Source organism: Perognathus longimembris, chromosome 1 (assembly GCF_023159225.1).
Source record: "Perognathus longimembris pacificus isolate PPM17 chromosome 1, ASM2315922v1, whole genome shotgun sequence".
NCBI lineage: Eukaryota > Metazoa > Chordata > Mammalia > Rodentia > Heteromyidae > Perognathus > Perognathus longimembris.
This window is the reverse complement of record NC_063161.1, coordinates 162,795,868-162,820,102: the sequence shown is the minus strand read 5'-3', so window position 1 is coordinate 162,820,102 and position 24,235 is coordinate 162,795,868. Positions and strand designations below refer to the sequence as shown.

The 24,235-nt window shown below is 43.0% G+C and overlaps 1 protein-coding gene across 13 annotated transcripts in view; it reads right to left on the bottom strand.

The window, feature by feature from the left end:
* Positions 1 to 24,235, bottom strand: part of Ehmt1 (euchromatic histone lysine methyltransferase 1) — a 142,232-nt gene that overhangs the window by 25,403 nt on the left and 92,594 nt on the right. For 11 of the 13 annotated variants that reach the window (XM_048347100.1, XM_048347108.1, XM_048347121.1 and 8 more), the window contains 8 exons: positions 23,455 to 23,598; positions 22,297 to 22,523; positions 21,073 to 21,246; positions 19,444 to 19,526; positions 18,610 to 18,716; positions 11,485 to 11,607; positions 4,241 to 4,342; positions 3,103 to 3,207 (listed from right to left, as the gene is read on the bottom strand). In XM_048347100.1, the coding sequence (XP_048203057.1) occupies positions 3,103 to 3,207; positions 4,241 to 4,342; positions 11,485 to 11,607; positions 18,610 to 18,716; positions 19,444 to 19,526; positions 21,073 to 21,246; positions 22,297 to 22,523; positions 23,455 to 23,598 (1,065 nt within the window). The remainder of the gene's footprint in view (positions 1 to 3,102; positions 3,208 to 4,240; positions 4,343 to 11,484; positions 11,608 to 18,609; positions 18,717 to 19,443; positions 19,527 to 21,072; positions 21,247 to 22,296; positions 22,524 to 23,454; positions 23,599 to 24,235) is intronic. The other 2 variants (XM_048347156.1, XM_048347171.1) reach the window with 1 other exon arrangement.

The following is a 24,235-nucleotide window of genomic DNA, read 5'->3' as shown; positions in this document are numbered from 1 at the left end:
AAGATAAATTAATTATGTAACTGTAATGCCTCTGTACATCACCTCTATAATTTTTTTTGGCCAGTCCTAGAGCTTGAACTCAGGGCCTGAGCACGGTTCCTAGCTTCATTTTGCTCAAGGCTAGCATTCTACCTCTTAAGCCATGCAACATTTCTGGCTTTTTCTGTTTTTGTGAGGCTGAGGAATCGAACCCAGGGCTTCATGTATACAAGGCAAGCACTCTGCCACTAGGCCATATTCCCAGCCCTATAATAAAAAAATTTTTTAAGGGGAAAAAGAAGGTAGTCACTAGCAAGTGAAAATGAAGCATAGTCATATGAGGATTCAAACCACAATGAGATACTTACCTCTTTAAGTTACTAACATGAGGTTAAATTTTTAAAAGATTGACTTACCAAGCCCAGCACTAGTCTCCAACATTTCCAATAAAATGTTAAATTTTCAAATCATTCCTAAGAGCAATTCCTTCTAGCATTCCTGGTCATAACTTTCTTTCTTTTGGCCAGTCCTGGGGCTTGAACTAAGGGCCTAAGCACTGTCCCTGGCTTCTTTTGCTCAAGGCTAGCACTCTACCACCTTAGCCACAGCACCACTTCTGGCTTTTCTGTTTATGTGGTGCTGAGGAATCAAACCCAGGGCTTCATGCATGCTAGGAAAGCACTCTATCATAAGCCACATTCCCAGCCCTCCTGGTCATAACTTTTATGTGCAGTAAGTGTAACATTTTCAACTGTGTAACTGCATTACTCTTGTTTTTTACTTTTTAAATCAGGATTATAAAAAATGTGACGTAATTTGATATTTATAAAGCTGTACCTAGCAGTAATGAGACTACATGTCAAATACTCAGATGTTAATGGGCATAAGACTAGTTAAAACACAAGTATCTCCATGTCCCTTTCATAAATACACTGGGAACGAATGAATATTGCTATTTTTATGGTTTGTCAAATCCAATGAGCTTGGTACTAGTTTATTTATGTCTGAAATACTGGAGTCTTAGATGTCTTTTACTTTTGTTAAGAATGAAAAGTTTCAAGGTGTAAGAAAGTAGACTGTAAAGTTCTTTGTCAAAATAAAAGGCTCACACTATTAAGAAAAAAAAGATTGTCTTACTGTTAAGAAAAATGTGAAGGAATTAGAACTCTAAGATGCAAAAACCACTACTCCTCACAGCAAGTGAGGCGCACATATTGGTGACTTGGTCCATTTACTACTAGGGGTTCATCAGGGGAACTGGAGGCAGGAATGTCCATAGGAACCCACAAGTTCACCAAGAGAGGGGAGTAGACAGCCACATTGCACAACAGACACTCCAAGCACAAAGGATCCATCACTGGTGTCAGCAACAGCCTATGTGGGCAGATCCACAGTGAAATAAAGTTGGAGAGAGCTGATGGGCATAGGCTAGGAAGGAGGAGGAAGGAACTTCAGAATGAGTAACACGTTAGCCATCTTCATTACATTACCAGTCTCTGTCAGAACTCACTCAAATGTGTACTTTTGGTGTAGTCTGCAGCTACATATCAACGTAACTAATGAAATAATGATGCATACCACTGTACAACTAGCAAACTTGAAACCCTTCCACTGTGTAGGGAAGAACAGGTACCAGCACCAAGGCACTAACATGCAATGAACAGAGTGGCTATATCAGGACTGTGCAGAAGACACACACTGGGGACTGAACCAGCAATGGCTACCATGTAGACCCGGGACAGGCCAAGAGCTAATGTGTCCAAGGTTTGAGTCTTCAGTTGGTACTACTGGAGGTAATACCTAGTGAGAGATCTTTAGGTCACTGTGGGGAGGACTTTGATGAGGAAACTGAGATCCCTGCCTCTTCCTTTTCTTTATTCTCCAGAACACAAGGAGAATAGTTTTGTTCCAACTGCCAGCTTCTACTATGATGTACTGCCCCACTCCATGTTCCCAGTGTTCTCCGTGCCTAAAAGCAACAAAGCCAACCAATGGATTGGAGCCTCCAAAACCAAAAGCAAAAGCTTCCCCTCTTTTTACTCTGATTATTTCACATATTTGTCACAGTAGCATGGCTAACAGTACACAGGGACAATCCTTCAGCATCATACCCACCTTGCAAGGAGACAGCATGAGGAGGCCATGAATATACCAGCTCCTGAGTAGACTTATCAACTTCATCCTGTTCCTCTGCTCCTCCTCCTTCCAAATATTTCTCTTTCCCTGCCACCTTCCACCCCACCGCCTCCACTACTAGCTCACTCATGCTCTTTCCACTGGATGCGTAGCATATCCTTTGCAGTACTGGGCAATGAGAAACTCACGAAGTAAGGTAGACACAACCATTGAGGCTGCAGACCAGGCTATGACAGCCCTAGCAGTGGCCCCATACTGAATACATGGAGCTACCTTATTTTCTAGGGGAAATGAGAACTCACACACTCAGCAGAGCCTGATGATGTACCCTGATGAGTACACTCTGTCTTGCATGCTGAGGTTGCCCACCTTGACCCAGGCATGACACTGAGCATTGCTCTTTCAGAAATTATCTTTCTTTCTAAATTTCCTTTTGGGAAGAGAAAAAGGTAGAACTAAAGTTTGAACTTAAACCTTGCACTTGATAGGCAGGTGCTCTACCACTTGCCATACCTCTAGCCCTTCTTATGCTCTAGCTATGTCTCAGATAGGGTCTCATAAATGAAGTAACTTAACTCATAGTGTGTTCACTTTTCCTTCTCTTCCAAGGCAGCTACTACAGGCAAAACAGCCTAACAGTGGCCCAGCACAAGGTCTACTCCTAGCAACCTTCCTGTACTTCTCTTTAAGCCAGTCAGGAACACAGGTCAGCAGTGAAGAGGACAGGACAATATGCACTGAACACTGCAGTTCCTGCACAGTGGCCAAATCTGCAAGGACCCTGCAACTCTGTTTACATTCAGCACCTGATAGCCATAAGACTCTACAGAGATTAGTAAGCCACTGATAGCCAAGTCAGAGCTGTGTCTAGGCTTTGTTCTGGAGACAAAGGGACTTCAAAAGGAGGAAATGCTCCAGTGGCCAGGCCCTCCAGCCTCCTCCAAGACACCATGTCCCTAAGGGCCACCAATAGAATGAGAAACTCACATTGTCCCGGATGTTGATATCAGAGCCCTTGGACAGCAGCAACTTCACCAGTTCCACATGCTTGTATTCGGTAGCCCAGATCATAGGTGTCCAGCCGCCATCATCCTAAGTGCAAGAGACAAGCACTGCACACAGCTGGCACAGGACCTAGGAGAAGTCCTTAGAGCACTGTCCCAAATACCTCTTAAATGGGGGAACCAGCATCAGCCCCATCCCACCAGAGGTGCAGCACTAACCCAGCTCCCCACTTTAGCTAGCAACATGGGTAAGACACTCTGAAGCTCCAACCAACCCAGAGATCACCCACATCTGGTAGGGGGTGTGGACACATTATTTATTCCATTCCATGGAAGACAGATATCAGGCCTGGAGATGAACACTACTGTCTCTTCTTTTTTTTTTTTTTTTTTTTTGGCCAGTCCTGGGCCTTGGACTCAGGGCCTGAGCACTGTCCCTGGCTTCTTCCCGCTCAAGGCTAGCACTCTGCCACTTGAGCCACAGCACCGCTTCTGGCCGTTTTCTGTATATGTGGTGCTGGGGAATCGAACCTAGGGCCTCATGTATCCGAGGCAGGCACTCTTGCCACTAGACTATATCCCCAGCCCCACTACTGTCTCTTCTTGAAAAACAGGTGCAGAAAGCCCACCCATGCCTGCTGGTCGGCAAGACTGTGTCCTGGGTAGATTCATTTAGACCAGAAAAGGGCACTTTTCAGGAATAGAGTGTCGTGTTGTCACTTCCCAGTCTGGAAGTAGAAAACAACCTCCTCCCCAACACCTCCAAAGGGCTCTTTACACACCCACGTCTGCATGTCCTTAGAATACACATGGCCCCATGACTATAGGCAACTATCAACCCTGCAGGCAGGGAAGTCTGGGTGCCATGAGAGGCTTGAATGGTTGAGAATGCCTCACTAGAGGTGACATTTGAATAAGGTCGAGGGAAAGGGAGTCCCAAGTAAATACCATGGAAACAACTGCCAGCTGGGCAGCCTGGAGTCATTTTGCAGAGCAAGTGGAAACACAGGGGATGAGGCCTTCAGGACGTTAAGGATCAGAGCCAGCCATAAGTAAATGGGACACAGTGGAATAGGGGCAGAACAAGGTGGTGGATCTATTACACAAGGGCATGGCTTTACCTGACAGTTGACATCCATCTGTCCATTAGAAAGCAGATAGTGAACCACATCATAGTGGCCCTTCTTGGCAGCCAAGTGCAAACACGTGGAGCCCTCTGCATCCTACAACACAAACACTGTTCAGTCTAGAGAAAACATCTGTGACTCAGCCCTCAGTGTAGGCCACAGACAATTCATGCTCCTACCACAAGGGAGGTACCATCAATAAATAACCTACCTGACTAAAGAACCCAGGTGAAGGAATAACTAGAGTCCTCTCCTGAACGCCCATGAGCCAAATGGCACTGCAAAGACCCAAGTAGCTAGGCTCCAACAAGACAGCAAACCTAACACTCCATCTCTCTCTCTCTCTCTCACACTCACACTCACACACACACACACACACACACACACACACACACACACACCTACAGATGCACCAGTGATGAGAACCCCACTCATTCCCACCTGTCCTATGGAGCCCATGAGTAGTGCTAAGTTCCACCAGGAACAGTTCCTACTGTTGGCTGCTCTTTTGAGCCCTCGGAAAGCTACCAATGGTCACAGGGCACACTGAGAACATCCATATACTAAAGAGTTCAAAATAATAACAAGGTAAAAAGAGCAGCAAACAGAGCAAAAAACTCATGTGTACCTCTGCCTGTTTCCATTTCTTTTGGCTATTGGCACACTACAGATATCACACAACTCAAACCATCTCAAATTAAAAAAAAAAAAAAAACCTCACAGGAACAGGGCCAACCATGAAGCTCCAGGCTGAACAAGTGGGCCAGCAGTGCCCTAGTCCACATGCCAAGAGCCTGAGCGTGCAAGGTTGGCACTGCTCTCAATTGACTGCATTGATCACAAGTAGACACACTGCTGCACTCCTACAAGTTCCTTAGTATTTGGTCCCACACCTGTCTTTGTATTGACCTTATTATCCCTTCATTAATTTCTCTCCCTTTTCTACTTCAGAGACAAAATCCCAGACTTTAACACACATCATTAAATATGCATCTGCTGAGCGCTGGTGGCTCACACTTGTAGTTCTAGCTACTCAGGAAGCTGAGAACTGAGGATAGGAGTTCAAAGCCAGCCCTGGAAGGAACGTCTGAGACTTTTATACCCAATTAACCACCATAAATGGAGCTGTGGCTCAAAGTGGTGGAGCACTCGCCTTGAGCAAAAGAGCTCAAGGACAATGCCCAAGCCCTGAGTTCAAGCCCCACAATCATCCCCACAAGGTAAATAGGTAAAATGAATAAACAAACATGCATCTACTAAAGCTTTGTTAAGCAGTATGCCACCTTTTTCAAGAACAGCCTGCAGACCCAGCCCTGCCAGATTGGTGTTCAGTATTGACAAAGATTGTTGCAGGTTGTAAGAACTGCAGTGGCATATGTGGCAGAGGCATTAGAGAACTACATGTGGATGAACACACATGGCTTCACTGTACTGAGATGCTTGCTCCAGGGAGGTAAAACACAGAACCCCAGCATGAGGAAAGGCACTTTCACTGGGTCTTAGACTGAGGCTACTTCAGCCAAGGGAACTCCATGAAGGTAAGATATGAATGTGGCTAAGAGGACAGGCCTCAGTTAGGGAGAAGCAGTCATCTACTGTGTATAGTTGTGACAAGACATCTCAAGTACATGTTCATGCCACACCCATCTAAGGACATCCCATAAGGCATCCTGTCCCTTTGAGCCCTCCTTCCCAGAGGGTTGTATTCCTTAATGCAAGTCAATAGTTTTATGATCCAGCTTGCATAATTTCCAATAATTGTGGCACACTACAGATCTTTTTGAAGCTGTTTAGTTCAACATAATACTGTTGAAATTCATCTTTGTAGATAATATGTAATATTCATTCACTGTTTTTAACTGGGGGAAAATATTTCTAGCTTTTGTATTCATGACTATGGAACATACAATTGCATCTGACTTTTTAAAATTTTTGCTACTTAAAAATGCCCTCTGAGGCTGGGGATATGGCCTAGTGGCAAGAGTGCTTGCCTCGTATACATGAGGTCCTGGGTTCGATTCCCCAGCACCACATATACAGAAAATGGCCAGAAGTGGCGCTGTGGCTCAAGTGGCAGAGTGCTAGCCTTGAGCAAAAAGAAGCCAGGGACAGTGCTCAGGCCCTGAGTCCAAGCCCCAGGACTGGCCAAAAAAAAAAAAAAAAAAAAAAAAAGCCCTCTGCCAGAGCCCGGCACCAGTGGCTCATGCCTGGGATCTGAGTATTACAGTTCAAAGCCAGCCCAGGCAGGAAAGTCCTTAAGACTCATATCTCCAATTAACCACCAGAAAACTGGAAGTGGTGCTGTAGCTCAATGGTAGAGCACTAGCCTTGAGCTGAAAAGCTCAAGGACAGTACCCAGGCCCAGAGTTCAAGCCCCATGACCAATCCTCCTCCTCCCCATCCCCTGGCCAGGTACCAATGGCTCACATCTTACAATCCTAGCTGCTCAGAGAGGCTGAGCTCTAAATAAGGAAGTTCAAAGCCAGCCAGGGCAGGAAAGTGAATGACACCCTTATCTCCAATTATCCATCCAAAAAAAGCCAGAAGTGGAGCTGTAGCTCAAGTGGTAGAAAACCAGTCCCTTGAATGACAAAAGTTAGACAGCATCCAGGCCGTGAGTGCACAAGCGGCACCCCCAAATCCACATCTCAATGCCTCCCTCTTCTGTGCCAGGGTAGTTAAGTGGGAATAACTGGGTTTCAGCTTTCTTGGCATGGCAGGCTGCTGCCCATGATGCCCTCAACTCATCCCCCAGTCAATCTTCCTGAAGCTCCACACCTTGCTGGTGATTTCAACACCTTGCATTTTATATAATTCAATGACTAAAAAATGGCACGTCAGTCAAGTTTTAAAAGGCTGAGCAGTTTTTACAGTGTTTATTATTTCTTCTTCTGTGGGCTATTTATTTTTGTTTATTTTTTGGTAGTCCTGGGGCTTCAACTCAGGGCCTGGGCACTATCCCTGAGCTTCTTTTGCCCAAGGCTGAGCCACAGTGCCACTTCCAGATTTTTTTCTGTTTATGTGGTACTGAGTAATTGAACCCAAGGTTTCATGCATATTAGGCAAGCACTCTACCACTAAGCCACATTCCCAGCTCTTCTGTGGGCTGTTTGTGTTGCCAGTTTTCTTTCATTTATAGTTCTTTATACTACAAGCATAAAGGCAAGCCTCCTTACTGCTCTCTAGAAGTTCTATTAATTCACCTTTATGTAAAGTATATAAACTGACCTTTGTAGATACCATGTAGATACCATTACACATGTGAGCCACCAGCAACCAGCTGCCACGTCTATCTTCATACTAGAATAGCATGAATACTATATGACACTGCTGGTTCGTTCATTCTTTTATATCCAGACAGAGTTCAGTCTGCATCCATGATTATTAACATGGGTAGTTTGAATCTGCCACTCTGCCATGTTTCCTACTTGTCTCATCCATATTTACTCTTCATTTCCCATACAGTAGTTGCAAACTACTTTTCAGTATCTCATTTTATTTCTTCTACTAGCTTATTTTTTCTCCTAGTACTTTCTCCAGAGATTAAAATATTCATCTTGAACTGCCAGTCTACTTACATTAATATTGTATTTCCTCCAAAAGAGTAACTCACAAAGTGACTCTATTTACATGCTACCTTCTTTTGTATTGCTGTTCCAATACAATTCTCAATTTATATAAAGACTATCTTCTATTATCCTTGCTTTAAATAGCACTATGTCAAGCTGGGTGCCAGTGGCTCATGTCTATAACCCTAGATACTCAAAAGGCTGAGATCTGAGGATCACAGTTTGAAGCCAAACTGGGCAGTAAAGTCCATGAGAATCTTATCCCTGATTAAGCAGCTCCCTCCCTCCACAAAAAAAAAAAAAAAAAGCCATAGTAGAACTGTGGCGCAAGTAGTAGAACACCAGCTTTGAGCAAAAAAGCAGCTTAGGGACGGTGCCCAGGCCTGCACAAATCCAAACCAATCAAAAAAGCAGCACTTTGTCAGGAAATTTCACATGTGCACACACAAAAAGGTCTTTTACATTTTTTTTTCTTGGGGGGTAGAGTGGGAGGAGGGTAGGCTGGTTCTGAAATTTGAACTCCTGGATGCTGTCCCTGAGCTTTTTTTGCTCAAGGCTAGTGTCCTACCAACCACTTGAGCCACAACTCCACTTTCAGCTTTTATGGCGCTTAACTGGAGATATAGCATCTCATGGACATTCCTGAACGGGCTGGCTTCGAACCATGATCCTCAGATCTCAACCTCCTTACAAGCATGAGCCAACAGAGCCCAGGTACATTTATCTTTTTGTTGTTGTTGGTTTTCTCTTTCAATTCATTTCCAAAGGTTTCTGCTAATACTGTCAGTATAAAATGCTGATTGATTTTAACTGCTCTGCATACCTGCATAGTTTTATCTCACCAATATTTTTAAAGGTTACTTTCTCTAGGGTAACCTTTTTTTCTTAGTTGTTTTTTTTTTTTTCCTGTTGGCAAAAAAGAGCACATCCTCCAAGTGAGTGGACCACCATTACAGGTTGGGAGTTAGCAGTGTGTTATAGTGGTATCCTTTTGGTGTCTACAGTGGTGTTAGGATTTTCCTTTATCTTTGGTTTTTAACAGTTTTTAGCATGATGCATTTAGATGTGGTGTTCTTTCCTTTTACTTTGCTTAATTTTTGCTGAGTATCTTACATCTGTAGGTTGCAGTTCTTCTCCAACACATGTTTATCTACTGGTTTTGTTTTCCTTGTGGGTTTTTATTTGTGTGTGTGCTGGTCCTGTGGCTTGAACTCAGGACCCAGGCACTATTTCTGAGCATTTGTGTTCAATGTTAGCACTCCACCATTTGAGCCACACCTCCACTTCTGGCTTTTCTGGTAGTTAACTGGATATAAAAGTCTCATGGACTTTCCAACTTAGGCTTGCTTTGAACTGAGATCCTCAGATCTCAGCCTCCTGAGTACTAGGATTATAGGTGTCAATCTCTTGCCTGGCTGTCTTGTCTTTATGAGGCTTCAATCATACATGTTGGGCATTCTGATGTTGTCTTATGTTTTTCATACTGAATAATTTCTATGGAACTATCTTCATATTCAACCCTTCTTTCTTCTACTACATCCAATCTGCTATCTTAAGCCTCTAAGTCCTCCAACCTTGTGTCCTTTTTCATAACTCCAAACAATATAACACTAAGCATCTGGTAGCCTCTATCCCATGCTAAATTTCTAGATTTGCCTATTGTAGGCACCTCAAGTAAGCTCAGTGTATAATATTTGTTCCTTTGTGTGGCTATGTTCACAAGAGCAACTCAAATTTCATCCTGTCAATACTTTATTGCCAAATAGCATCCCATTATATATAGATGGACCACATCTCTCTTGCCTGGTGGTAAACACTTTGACTGTTCCTTTTTTTTTTTTTTTAACTGTTGTGAGTTATGCTGCAATAAATACTGCTTCTCAAAAATCTGTATCTGTTTTTTGGTTGTACATATACATAAAAGTGGAATGACAATCCATGGTAATTCTATGTTTAGTTATTTGAGGAACTAACAAACAGGTTTTTTCATAGTACACACACCAATTTATCCTCTCACTAGCCACCCATAAGGATTCCATTTCTCCACATTCTAACACTCACTTTCCAGTTCTTTTTTTTTTTTTTTGCCAGTCTTGGGGCTTGAACTCAGGGCCTGAGCACTGTCCCTGGCTTCTTTTTGTTCAAGGTTTGCACTCTACCACTTGAACCACAGCACCAGTTCCAACTTTTTCTCTATATTTGGTGCTGAAGAATCAAACCCAGGGCTTCATGTATGAGGCAAGCACTTTGCCACTAGGCCATATTCCCAGCCCTCATTTTCCAGATTTTAGGGAACAGACTCTTTGTGACTAACCTCAATCATTTTCTCATCTGTTGACTGGCTACCTATATATCTTCTTTCCAAACAGATCAATTCAAACACTTGTCCATTTTTGTTTTATTTTTTGGGTTTTTTCTTTTTTTGTTGTTGTTGGTATTCACTTATACCTCTGCTTTCAGCTTTTTGTTGGTTAATTAGGGAAAACTTTTAGCTTTTTTTTTTTACCAGTCCTGGGCCTTGGACTCAGGGCCTGAGCACTGTCCCTGGCTTCTTTTTGCTCAAGACTAGCACTCTGCCACTAGGCCACATTCCCAGCCCTTGTTGGTTAATTAGGAAAGAGTCTCAAATTTGTATGACAAGGATTGGTTTCAAACCTTAGTCCTCAGCCTCCTGAGTAGCTAAAATTATAGGCAGGTGCCAAACGTACCTAGCCCTTTGCCTATTTCTTAGTTAAGATTTTTTTTTATGTGTGCGCCAGTTGCGAGGCTTGAACTCAGGGTCTGGACACAAGTCCCTGAGCATTTTTGCTTAAGGCTGGTGTATTGCCACTTAAGCTACAGCTCTACTCCCAGCTTTTTATAAATTAACTGGAAATGAGAGTCTCAGATATTTTCCTGCCCAGGCTGGCCTTGAGCCACAATGCTTTTATCCCAGGCTCCTGAGTAGCTAGAGTTAGACATGTGAGCCACCAAGGCCCAGCTTGGATTTTAATTTATTTAATTACATTGGTTATTTAGTTGTTAAGACTTCTTTATATATTCTGGATGGAAGCTCTACCAAATACAGGATTTGCAGATATTTTTACATCTATGGGTTGTCTTTTCACTCTCTTGATAGTGTCCTATGATGCACAGAAGTTCAACTACTTTCTCTTTTTTTCATCTGCACTTTTAATGTCATATCTAAAAAATCATAGTCAAAAGTTAATATCATGAGACTATTACTACTTGGCTGAACATGTTTTTAGCTCTAATAATACTTTTTGGGCCCTGTAGACTTTCTTTCACATATAAAATCATATCATCTGTAAACTAAAAGCATGTTTACTTCCTTTTTTCCAATTTTTTTCTGGCTTCCTTCTTGCCTAACTTCTTCAGACAAATGAAAGAAAGTACCAAGGAAAAAGGAAGGTAGAAGTCTCTGAACAGCAAATTCCCATTGATGGTTTTTCTATTACCAGCAACATAGACTCAGTACTCACTAGGGATTTTTAGTAATGAAACAGGATGCCAAGTAAGGAAGAAGTAACTTCGCTGCACACTGGGTAAATGTCTAAGGCCTCCTAATTCCTGAAAGTGGTCCAGGGAGGAACTGTGTCCTGTTCATCTTTCTGAGAAACACCTATACACAAAATAGAAATATGAACCTGGTGAGGGGGAGTAGGTTACCTTTGGATCCACCTGTGCCCCAGCTTTGATGAGGTACTTCACTGCGTCCAGGTGGTTGTTTTCTGCAGCCTCCATCAGTGGGGTCCTCTGGTCTTCTGAACAGGTGTCAATATTTGCACCCGCCTAGTAAAAGTAGGAAATTTTAGATATGTGGGAACAGCACTATAAATGTTTCTCCACTAGAAAAAGAGGTTTAAGAAGTTATATTAAATGTTTATTACTGACCAACTATGTTTGAACTTCAAAAACTGCATCCAAGAAAGTCATTCTATTACTACCAAGCTCTAGTTTAAGTATTTTTTTTACTAAATTTTGTTAAATACCTAAAATACTCTGATAAAAATATTCATAGGATAGTATTGTGGGGGCACCTTTAGAAATGAAAACAGCTCTAATCTTTAAGTCAGGCAAAGCAAAAATGCAGAGGGGCTTCAGGGGAGGGGAGGATAAGATGCTAAGAACACTCTGGCTCATTGTTTTTTTCTGTTTGTGTCACCAAACTTCTCTTTTTTCCCAAACTCAACAGAATAAATGCCAGTTTCTAGTTGTATAAGTTTTAAAGCAATTTGTAATTTTTCTTTTTTTCTTTTTTTTTTTTTGCCAGTCCTGGGGCTTGGACTCGGACTGAGCACTGTCCCTGGCTTCTGTTTGCTCAAGGCTAGCACTCTGCCACTTGAGCCACAGTGCCACCTCTGGCAGTTTTCTATGTATGTGGTGCTGGGGAATCGAACCCAGAGCTTCATGTATACGAGGCAAGCCCTCTTGCCACTAGGCCATATTCCCAGCCCACAATTTATAATTTTTGTAAGAAAATTGTAAGGTATGGGGCTGCAGATATGTGCTGAGATTGAGACTATTTCCAGAGTTGAGCTTTACGGGCTAGAAGTGCAGGCCTACAGGGAAGGGACTAAAGATCAAAATGACCAGAACACTGAAGCAGAAATGCAGGAGAAAACAAGATTGATTTTAAATACAAAACTTCAAACTCAGGATTGGAATGCCTGGTAAAAATAAATCCAGAACTCTACAGCAGCTAATTTTAACAAGTAACTAACTTTCAAAACCATACAGAAATAGGCACAGAAAGGTAGAGATAGAGGCTGTTAAGCTTGCACTATCCAGATGAAACTCAGGCTGTGTACACACTGCTCTGCCCCTCAAATACCTCTTCCCCGCTAAAAAATAACAGTGAAAGAAAAGATTACTCTTAACAAAGGTACAATAAACATGTACAAGGACTGCACAGGACTGTACCAAGATGAAGTAAAAAAAAAAGGGAAATGTAGGGGTGGGCCATAAGCTGGGCAGCACCACAGACAGAGCCTGTTGGTAGGATGGCTTTGTTGAGAGCTTTACTGAGAATCATGATGCACCTTGAGGACAGTTTGTTTGGCCTTGGAGCCTGCTAGCACAAACTCCATGTACAAGCAACCAACACACAGCAACCTATCAGCATTGCTCATGGCTCTGAAAAACAAACCTCTAGGTATACTGAGACAATACAAAATGACAGAAGCACAAGGGAAGCACATCAGGTCAGTCATCAGGCTGACAGTCGGGACAATACAGAAGAAAGCTCCCACAGATGTGCCCCACCACCTGTGCAATAAGGAGGGGAGCAGACAGATAAGAATCTGGATGTGGCAGACCGAGACTGTCATAAAACTGGCATGACCCGAGGACTGGCAAAAATAAAAAGTAAAACTAAAGGAAGAAAGAGATAGACTTAAATAGAGTAATAGAGACTTCACATTACTTTCATTCAAGAAAAAAAAAAAAAGAGTACATGGTAGTCTGCAAACAAGTCTCAACAATTTTTGTTGTTGTTGGTCATGGGGCTTGAACTCTAGGCTATTGTCCCTGAGCTCTTCAGCTCAAGGCTAGCGCTCTACCACTGGAGCCATAGCGCCACTTCCAGTTTTTTGTGGTTAATTGAACATAAAAGAGTCTCAGAAACTTTTCTGCCTGGGCTGGCTTTGAACTGCAATCCTCAGGTCTCAGCCTCCTGAGTAGCTAGAATTATAGGCGTGAGCTAACGGTGCCAGCTTAACAATTTTTTTTTTTTGGCCAGTCCTGGGGCTTGGACTCGGCCTGAACACTGTCCCTGGCTTCTTTTTGCTCAAGGCCAGCACTCTGCCACTTGAGCCACAGTGCCACTTCTGGCTGTTTTCTGTATATGTGGTGCTGGGGAAGCGAACCCAGGGCCTCATGTATATAAGGCAGGCACTCTTGCCACTAGGCCATATCCCCAGCCCCGGTTAACAATTTTTTTAATGGAAATAATAGCACTTATCTTCTCTGACCACACTGGAATAAAACAGGAAATCATCAAGAAAAAGTTTTCAAACTGCACAAATACAAGAAAATTTTCTTTTGATTGTGTTCTGAGAAAAATAAAGGAATTAAAAAAAAAAACCCTAAAAGGCTGGGAATATGGCTTAGCGGTAGAGTGTTTGCCTTGCATGCAGGAAGCCCTGGGTTCGATTCCTCAGTACCACACAAACAGAAAAATCCAGAAGTGATAGAGTGCTAGCTAGCCTTGAGTAAAAAAGAAGCCAGGGATAATGTTCCTGCCCTGAGTCCATGCCTCAGGACTGGCAAACAAAAAAAAAACCCTAAAATTTTCCTGAAATAAAAATGAAAGTTACGGGCTGGGGATATGGCCTAGTGGCAAGAGTGCTTGTCTCGTGTACATGAGGCCCTGGGTTCGATTCCCCAGCACCACATATACAGAAAACGGCCAGAAGTGGCGCTGTGGCTCAAGTGGCAAAGTGCTAGCCTTGAGCAGGAAGAAGCCAGGGACAGTGCTCAGGCCCTGAGTCCAAGGCCCAGGACTGGCCCAAAAAAAAAAAAAAAAAAAAAAAAATTGTTTTGTCTAGGGCTGGGAATATAGCCAAGTGGCAAGAGTGCTTGCCTGGTATACATGAAGCCCTGGGTTCCATTCCTCAGCACCACATACATAGAAAACGGCCAGAAGTGGCGCTGTGGCTCAAGTGGCAGAGTGCTAGCCTTGAGCAAAAAGAAGCCAGGGACAGTGCTCAGGCCCCGAGTCCAAGGCCCAGGACTGGCAAAAAAAAAAAAAAAAAAAGAAAAGAAAAACAAAAGAAAGAAATTGACAAACCTTTCATTAGACTATCCAAGAAAAAAAAAAAGAATAAAAAGAAAAACTAAACAAATAAAATTTGAGATGAAAAAGGAGATATATACACAATAAATACCACAGAAATATAAAATATCATTAGAGTCTACCATGAACAAAACTATACATCATCAAGAAAGAGATAGGGCTGGGGATATGGCCTAGTGGCAAGAGTGCCTGCCTCATATACATGAGGCCCTGGGTTCGATTCCCCAGCACCACATATACAGAAAATGGCCAGAAGTGGCGCTGTGGCTCAAGTGGCAAAGTGCTAGCCTTGAGCAAAAAGAAGCCAGGGACAGTGCTCAGGCCCAGAGTCCAAGCCCCAGGAATGCCCCCCCCCCAATAAAAGATAAATTTCTAGACACATAACCAGTTAAAACAGTGGGTGGTATGCAAGTATATACAAATGTATTAACTGAAATAAGATAGACTTAAGGAAGAGCTCAAATAGTGTAATTCTTTAGAAAGCCAAAATCAAAGTCCAGCAAAAAGAAATACCAGGAAGCAGGTACTGAAAAGCGGTAGAGTCAAGGGGAAAGTGGTAGATGAATGAAGAGAGGAAAATGCAGACAAGAATCCAATGTATAGTCTACAAAATTAAGAAGAGTGAAGAAGGGGTGGGGAGGGGTGGGTGAGAATGCTGAAAGAAGTGACTGATTAGAGGGGCTGGGGATATGGCCTAGTGGCGAGAGAGCTTGCCTCGTATACATGAGGCCCTGGGTTCGATTCCCCAGCACCACATATACAGAAAACGGCCAGAAGTGGCGCTGTGGCTCAAGTGGCAGAGTGCTAGCCTTGAGCAAAAAAGGAAGCCAGGGACAGCGCTCAGGCCCTGAGTCCAAGGCCCAGGACTGGCAAAAAAAAAAAAAAAAACCAGAAGTGACTGATTAGAATATATTATATTCATAAACTATTAAGTGGCAACTCCTTTGTATAACTAAAGAAAAATGATTGATATATGAAAAATAAAATTTTAAAGTAGATCAATAAGTAATAATTGAATGTTTTTTAATGTCTTCCAAGAAAAAAATATGTCTTCCAACAAAGAAAAGACCAGCCTGGCTTGGTATGTATGTATGTATGTATGTATGTATGTATGTATGTATGTATGTATGTATGTAGTTGGTCATAGGGCTTGAACTCTGGGCCTGAGTGCTGTACCTGAGCTCTTCAGCTCAAAGCTAGTGATCTATCACTTGAGCTACAGAGCCATGCCCAGTTTTCTGGTAATTGTTAATTGGAGATGAGAGTCTTAGGGACTTTCCTGCCTGGGCTGGCTTTGAACCGTGATCCTCAGATCTCAGCCTCTTGCGTAGCTAGGATTACAGGTGACAACCAGGAGGACCCAGCTATGATTTTATTTTATTGATGAATTTTACCAAACCTTCAAAGAAAGACTAAGGCCAACTCTTTCCAAAGAAACAAAAAGGAAGGAATCCTTTCCAACTCACCTACAATGCCTGTATTACCTGACACTAGACAAGGACACAATTTAAGGGGGGGGGGGGGAGGGAGAAAGACAATAGAGGAATATCACTGATGAGCAGAAACACAAAAGTCTCAATAAAATAGTAGCATATAGAATTTACTAGCACACCAAAAAGACTATTTATCATGATCAAGTGGGATATAAGAATGGTTCATTGCCTACAAATCAATTGTTTTTATAAATTTAATAACCCTTTAGAATAAACATTCAACAAATTAGGTATAAAAGAAATCTATCTCAAGAAAAAAAAGCTAAGTAAGATAAACGCATAACCAATGACAATGGGAAAAATATATTTTCCTCTAGGATAAAGTATAAGGCAAAAGTGTTCACTGTCACCATGCTTACTTGAGGCAATAAGGCAAAAAAAAAATCACAGAACATCTAAATGTGAAAAGAAGTTAAATTACTCCAGTGTGCAGATGATATGAAATACATACAAAAAGAGAAACAATTCTTTTTTTTTTTCTAAAAAAAAAGAACTGTCTATGTGTCAATGGCTCACATCTATAATCCTAGCTACTCAGGAGGCTAAGATAAATGATCCTACTTAGTTCAAACACGGCCAAGCCATAGCCCAGCTGTGTCAGGAAAGTCTATGAGACTCTTCTCCAATTAAAAGTTGGAAGTGGATTTGTGGCTTAACCACATGGATTTTGTGTTGATTTTTAACAATACACTATTAGCTAGCTGAACGCTAGAGGCCCATGCCCGTAATCTTTGCTACTCAAGAGGCTGAGATCTGAGGACTTCAGTTTAAAGCCAGCCCAGGCCAAAAAAAAAGTCAGTGAGACTCTTACCTCTAATCAACCAGCAAAAAGCCAGAAGTAGAGGTATAGAGGTAGAGTACCAGCTTTAAGCAGAAAAGCTAATAAGCAAGACCTCAAGGTCCTACTGGCATTCACATTAAAAGAAAAAAAAAGTATAAACTAAAAACATCACAATACCTTAATTCATAAACATTTATAAACCCACATAAACCAAACATTTTCATTATTACTAATCATCAGAAATACAAATCAAAATCATAAAAGAGCTACCATCTCATGTCAGTAGAAATGCTATTTTCAAAAAGACAAAAATAACAAATGCTGGTGAAGACAGGAAGTGGGCTAGTGGAAGGGAAACGCTCTTACATTACTGTCCAGAATGTAAATTACTACAGCCACTATGGAAGACAGTATGGCGGTTTCTCAGAAAGGTAAAAACAGAACACTATATGATATAGAAACTACTACTAGGTGTATATCCAAAGGTAGGAAATTCTTTTCTTTTCTTTTTCTTGGTCAGCTGTGAGGCTTGAACTCAGAGCCTGGGCACTGTCCCTGAGCCTCTCTGTACTCAAGGCTAGTGCTCTACCAATTGAGCCACAGAACCACTTCCAGTTTTTGAGTGGCTAATTGGAGTTAAGAGTTTCACAGACTTTCCTGTCCAGGCAGGATTCAAAATGAGGTCCTCAGATCTCAGCCTCCTGAGTAGCTAGGATTACAGGTGTGAGCCACTGGCACCCAGCAAGGTAGGAAATTCTCATGCCCAAGAGACGTACTCATATACCTAACTGCAGCACTATTTACAAAAGCTAAGATGTTCATTCAGTCTATCTTGATGCTCTTAATAAAAATGGATAAAGAAAAATGTGATACAGACACAATGAAGCCCTGAGTTTAAACCCCAATACCACCAGGGGGAAAAGAAAGATGAAACCTTGACATTTCAGGCTGGAGGACATTCTCTTTAGTGAAATGTTAGGCCCAGAAAGACAAACACTTCCACGGCCATGTTTTCAACTTATATGTGAAAGCAGAGAGCAGAATGGGGAGGGGAATGAAGTGATGGAGAAAGGAGGGATAATGGGCACATGGGAACAATGGAAGAGAAGGAATAACTTATCATGCTTCATAGCAAAACACAGTAACTAAGGTTTGCACAATTAGTTGAATATTTCAAAATAGCCAGAAGAGAACAAGAACATTTTAAGATATTCCCAACAAAAGAAATAGAAATGTTTCAGGTGGCGGATATGCTAATAACCCTGATCTGATCATTACACATTTTCTACATGTATTGAAACAACACAATGTACCCTATAAATAAGTGTAATTACTATGTGTCAATTAAAAAATTCAAATACATTTTTTAAAAAGTACTTACATGATCACAAAATTAGAGCAGATTCTGGGCGATTTTAACAATGATGGAGATATAATCAGACAGTGTGGGTTGGGTAAGGAAGGGTCCAAGCTGAGTAAACCCTCATCTTCTGCAGTAGGAGGGCAGTAAATATTAAAACATAGCTAAGCTAAACCTAAAAACAGGTTAAGACAGTCACAGGAAAAGCAACAAAAACATGGAGACAGCTATAGCTACAGGGTTAGGAAGAACAGAAGGGGGCATCAAAACCATTCCAGTCATACACTGAGGACCTGGTGACACTTCATCTTGACAAACATTAAGGAGAGCTGAGAAAAGGTCTAAGAAAGCCACACTTCCGAACCTGAACCAACATGTGGCAGATGTCCACATGGCCGGCCTCCGCTGCAGCATGCAGTGGGGAGCGTTTATTCTGATGCTCCATCTTGAAGTTGGGATCAATTCCATCAACTGTGAAAAAACACAGTTTTACTGATTATGTCAGATACAGCCATGATGCAGTTCTGAAGCGTGTAACAACTGCCAATGCCCACATGAGCAGCACCGTCAAGATAAACCACTAGCTTCAGAACCAGGATGGACTTACCACACCACTTTGCCCAGGCCAGGCCCCACTTCTGCTTCTAAAACAAGGAGGATATGCAAGAGCTTTGCATGAAACATAACAGGAAGTCTGGCCCATTAGAGGCAATCACCATGCACACTTGCTATTCTAGCACCCTTCCTTAACTCTGAGGCTCTTTGTCTTGGCCTCCAGTGGGCCCCTGAGGATACTGACAAGGGCCAAGGAAGCTCCACGGACAGACATCATGGAGGAGTGGGAGTAAGGGCTGAGTCAACTGACCTGGCCATTTGTGGGGTTGAGGCAGGATTTGTGAGACAAGAGTTTTGTTATGTAATCCAGTAAGTTTGTCAATAGACCAACTGGGTAACAGTGAAGCAGCTCATTAGCATTGCATGACATCTATGAGGGCAGTAAGTAAAATTAAATATATCACTTAAAAAAATGATTAACTTCTTTCAGAATCTGCTGTCAGACAAAGGGCTCTTAATCATCTTTTTCAACACAGAAAGGATGAACTTCAGAGAGATCAAGTAAGACCATGTTAATGAGAAAATAGGTAATCCAATGGGAGCACTCTACCTTCATTCTGGAGCCTATGGTACAGCAACTCACCTAGCATGAGGAGCACTTTCTGCAACTCGCCCTGCCTGGCGGAGAAGTACAGCTGCTTGGGGTGAAAACGAAGCTTCTTGGGTCTGTAGGAAGCAGAAGACAACAGTCAGCACAGACTGTGTTGACCTTGGAAACTGATGGACTGGTAATAGCTTCCTGCCAATTTCTCTAAGTAAGGTATACTAAACACTCTAGTCTTGAAGCCCCTCACAGTCAAAACAACAAAACAGGGATGGGGATGTAGCCAAGCAGTACAGTGTTTGACTAGCATGTGCCCCAGCATGTGGAATAGGGATAGTAATAGGCCAGGGCCCGCTCAAGTCTTTAATTCTAGCTACTTGGGAGGCAGAGACTGGGAAATCACAGTTCAAGCACAGCCCAAGAATAAAAGTTCAAGAGACTCCATTTCAACCAATGACTGGGTGTGGGCCCTGTGATTCATGCCTGTCATTCCCAGTGGTGGGAAGCACAGAAGGAAGACCTCCACCCCCACCTAGAAAATAGTGCAAAAAGGGGCTGGAGGTATGGCTCAAGCGGTGACTGTCTGCCTATTGCGAGCAAGACCCTGAGTTCAACCTCCAGCACCATAAAAAAAAATATATATATATACTACAATTAACAATTTAATTAATTTTTTAAAATAAGCAATTAACTAACAAACATGGTATAAAAATGCTGCATGTCATTAGGCTTCTATACAATATGACAAGAGATCATACCCAAGTCACACGTGAGCTGCTCCTTTGTAGGAGATCAGAGAGACCTGAGGAACCATATACACACACGCAGCTTGGCAATGAGGTACCCACCCCACCAGTATAGCTGTGGTGGTGTGGTAGCAGGCCTAGTTCAGTTTTGAGTGGGTGAGGACAGTCATCACCACTGGACATTAGTCACCCTCCAGAAGCTAAAAGGAAGGCAGTCCAGTAAGAGCTAAGACATGTGGCATCTTTGCTGCAAAATTGAAGACAATACATTGCTAAACAAGGGATAGAAATAATATGAGGCCATAGGCAGAAACTGTGGTCAAACAGGAATTACATAAATAGACTTAGAAAACAGGCTGCAGATATACAAATGAATAGTTGCAGGGGAAGAATAGGAGAGTCCAGCAGAGGGACTTATTAGCACCAGAATTTTGTTAGATAAGAGTAAGTGCTCTATTTTTCCTTCTGAGAAAAGGCAAGCTCAGTGCTCAGCTTGGTTTGGCTCCTTAGTTAGGCAATGTGAAAGTGTCCCCAGGGAGGACCAGAGGACGGCTTCAGGATATGAGAGCTGGCAGGTTAAGTATGAGGACTTACCTGGTCCAGCCCTCATATAGCACAAGTGAGAGTAGTGCTGGGGGACAACAAATACTGTAGGATGGCAGTAGGATCTGCCCTAGCAATGTGCAGCCAAGTTCACCCAAGGGCAGGCCCATAGAGCTCACAAAACTGTCCTTGCTCAGGACTTCAAGAATCTTACCTTGTGTTCTTAACATGACAAAGAGGCCAGTAATTTGCTATAATTTTCTCAGGGTAGATACAGCTAGTTCTAATGAAGAGCATTACTCAAAAAGTTAAAAGCACTAGTGATCCTTTGGGGAAGCACAGGCTCTGAGTCATCTCTGAAATGCAGACCAGCTCTTACTTTTCTGAGTCCAGAGCGATTAGAGCACTTTCCAAGGTTTCCTTCCCAGGTCCCTGGGAAAGGCCAGAAGTCGGCCTCACAAGTCCAGGTGGCCCTGCAGAGTCAAAGCCCTCAGGCATCTGGGGGACTGTAGTCTGTGGTTTGTCGTCCTCGGAGAGCGGAGCTCCAGCAATGCTTCAGGGGAGGAAACCATTAAAATGTTGAGTCTCAGCATTGGAGACGACCTTTCTCATAGAAACCAATGAAAAGAGTAATAGCACCAGCTCCAACCTGCCCATAATGCTACCTGTAAGTGGAGACAGTCTGAACCTGGAATCCTGCTCTCTGAGAGATGTGACATTCAAAAATCAGGAGATTACTAGAACTCTCAGCAACACACTCACTCACACCTGCTTTTATGGACAAAATTCAGATTGTACCCATCCTGCCTACTACCTTCCTCAATAGAAGGAAATCACTAGAGCTATGACTGCAAGTAAACTGAGTTCACAGATCAATAGGAATGTTTTGAGGTGCCTAGATCTTGAATCCTTTAAATGACCTTTAAAATAAAGTTATTTTTAAACAGAGACCTTTAAAATAAAGTTATGCTTTCTATCACTGGAATGAATGTTTATTAAGTTATTTTCCATTGTCTGCTGGGTACCTCCCTCATGGATTTTGTCACTGTTCTGAAAAGATCTCTTTATCTCCTTCTTCACAGGACATGGAGACTGCTAACTGTGGTATCTGTCCTGCCCTCTCAACAACTCCCATTATCTATAAAATTCTTCAACTATTTCTCTTAGGAAGGCAATTGTATGTCTGTACGAACACTTTTTAATCCTTTTAGATTTTCCTCTTGTCAAGGAGGGCCTTCAATATTATGCCAAGCAGACAGTAGGAGCAGCAGCAGGAGCAGCTGACAGGATGTGTCAAGGTGTGCAAACAAATACCTATGGGGACTATACCAGAGACACAACACTATAAGGCCACATCAGTTAGGGCAGCATGAAAACTGATTCAAAACAGGTATATGAATCTACAAAAACACACTGAAAAAGACCCATGTACAAATAAATGACAATACATGAATGTCAAGTGTTTTTTAGTTGCTAGAAATCACAATGAGTGTCAAGAGTTGGCTGAAATTTCTACATACAGCAGCAAAAAACTTTCTAACAACTAAAAACACACTTCAAAGATACTGTGTGGAAAGCTCAGCCAAAGCCTCTTTGTTTGTACCTGCCCGTGGTTGTGTCAGCCCTGCCCTCGGTAATCATGTTCTTCTCCTGCCCAGGGGCCAGCATCACTGTGGAGGTTGTGTCTGCTTTTGCTATCGTCACCTCTTTGGCCTTGGAGGTCTCTTCCCCACAATGGGGACAGTAGCTGGCATTGTTGACTCGAGAGGCACAATCCTTATGGAAACGGTGAGAAATGCTGCTCTCAGGCTGACATTCCATGAAGTTACCCTAGAAATGGGAAGATGAAACCACTGTGAAAAATTAGGGCTAAGAAAAAGGCTCAAAGTTCTCCTTAACTAGCTAGCAAGCAACTGAAGTGGGTGGGGCCCAGTTCTAAATCCAGTTACCAGCAGGACAGAGCAGAAAGAACAAATGAGTTTGCAAACGCTTCTAGAAAGGGTGGAGACAGCAGAGGTCACCTCACTGCCATCACTTCTCTAATACAACCAAAGATGGCCAAGGCCTTTAGTCCAGCTACTCTGAACAAGCAAGAGGGACACAGAAGATATAGTCCAGAGGATAACTTAAGAGAAGGCCTGTGCCCTGCAGGCTGATAGGGAAACAGAAAAAAAGTCTTGGGTCAAAAGGAGAAAGTTGCTGGCACTTCAGTGAGCCTAAGTCAGTTGAGTAATGAGGACAGCTACTGCTGCATAGAGCTTCAGACAATGGGACACAAAGGGCAGAAGACCAGAAAGGATTCAAGATACAGTATCTAAGGACAAGCCCAAGGAGTGAAGGGCAGCAGGGCACCTGCAGGATGGATGAGCTCTTGTGGAAAGAAGCCTGTTTTAGGGTCCTACAAATTGACAAGTGCAGATGTCTGATAAATGGAGTCACCGAAGATAAGATCCTAGTAGCAACAGACAAGGGCACAACCAGGAGTCACAGAGCAAAATGAGTAGAGCCAAGGCTGTCAGGCCACCATATAAGTGTGTGTGACTGAGGCAGGGAAAGGTAGGATCCCAGAGGAGAGGATCAATTATCTACAACAAGAAACCTCAAGAGCTGTGGTGAGAAGCTTGTAGAACACTGGAGACTTCCGTGGGTGAGCCCCAGACAAGGAACCAGATGAGTCTCAGCTGGGATGAGTTCACAACAGACCAGACACAGGCTCTACAGAGGAAATACAGGGGGCCCTGTAAGTGAGCTGGGCTCTTACCGCTGTGCAGAAGTAGCCGCAGCCAGGACAGCACTGGTGCTTCACCATGCGGCCCCGATGGTCTTCACAGAGCACCAAGAGTGGCGCCTTGTTGGACGGGCGCATCAGCTCATACTTGACCACGCTGTTTGTGCACCGGCCCAACTGCAAGCAGACAAGACCAGGGGTCAGTGACAGAGCCTTGAGGAAACAGTTTTTCCACCCACTAGGCCCTAAGATCTTCCCAACACACAGGAAGAGTGGGGGGGGGGGTGGAGGGGGGAAGGCTGATGGAAGGAGCTATAAGTCTTGTGAGATGGGTCTGAACTCATGAGCACATATCAAGCATCTGTCACACACTTGTCACCCCTGGGAACCTGAAAGAGGAAGCCATCAACTTCTGCCTAACTTGTGCAAAAAGGGAGCCAGGTGACCACATTCAGAGAATCAGGTGCTTAACTCAGGCAGAAATCAAGGAAATCAGGGTGAAAGGAGATCTGTACAATGAACACATGCCAGGCAAGACAGCCTAGGTCATTATAGGTGAGCACTAGAAAACAGTGCAATTAGTAGGCTCCAAGAAATCTGGGGCAGCTGGAAAGTCCTGAACATGGGGTCACAGCTGAGAATCAAGAAACAGAGGAATAAATTTGCCTTGGACCAGCACTGAGCAAGTGATGGCCATCATTGTGGAAGCAAAGGCTGCTCTAAGTGAGACACTCCTACATGCTGCCATGTGCCAGACCAAGGGTGCTGGTTTACTATGTAAACCTCTCTGAAAGCCAGTAAAAAAATAAAGCAA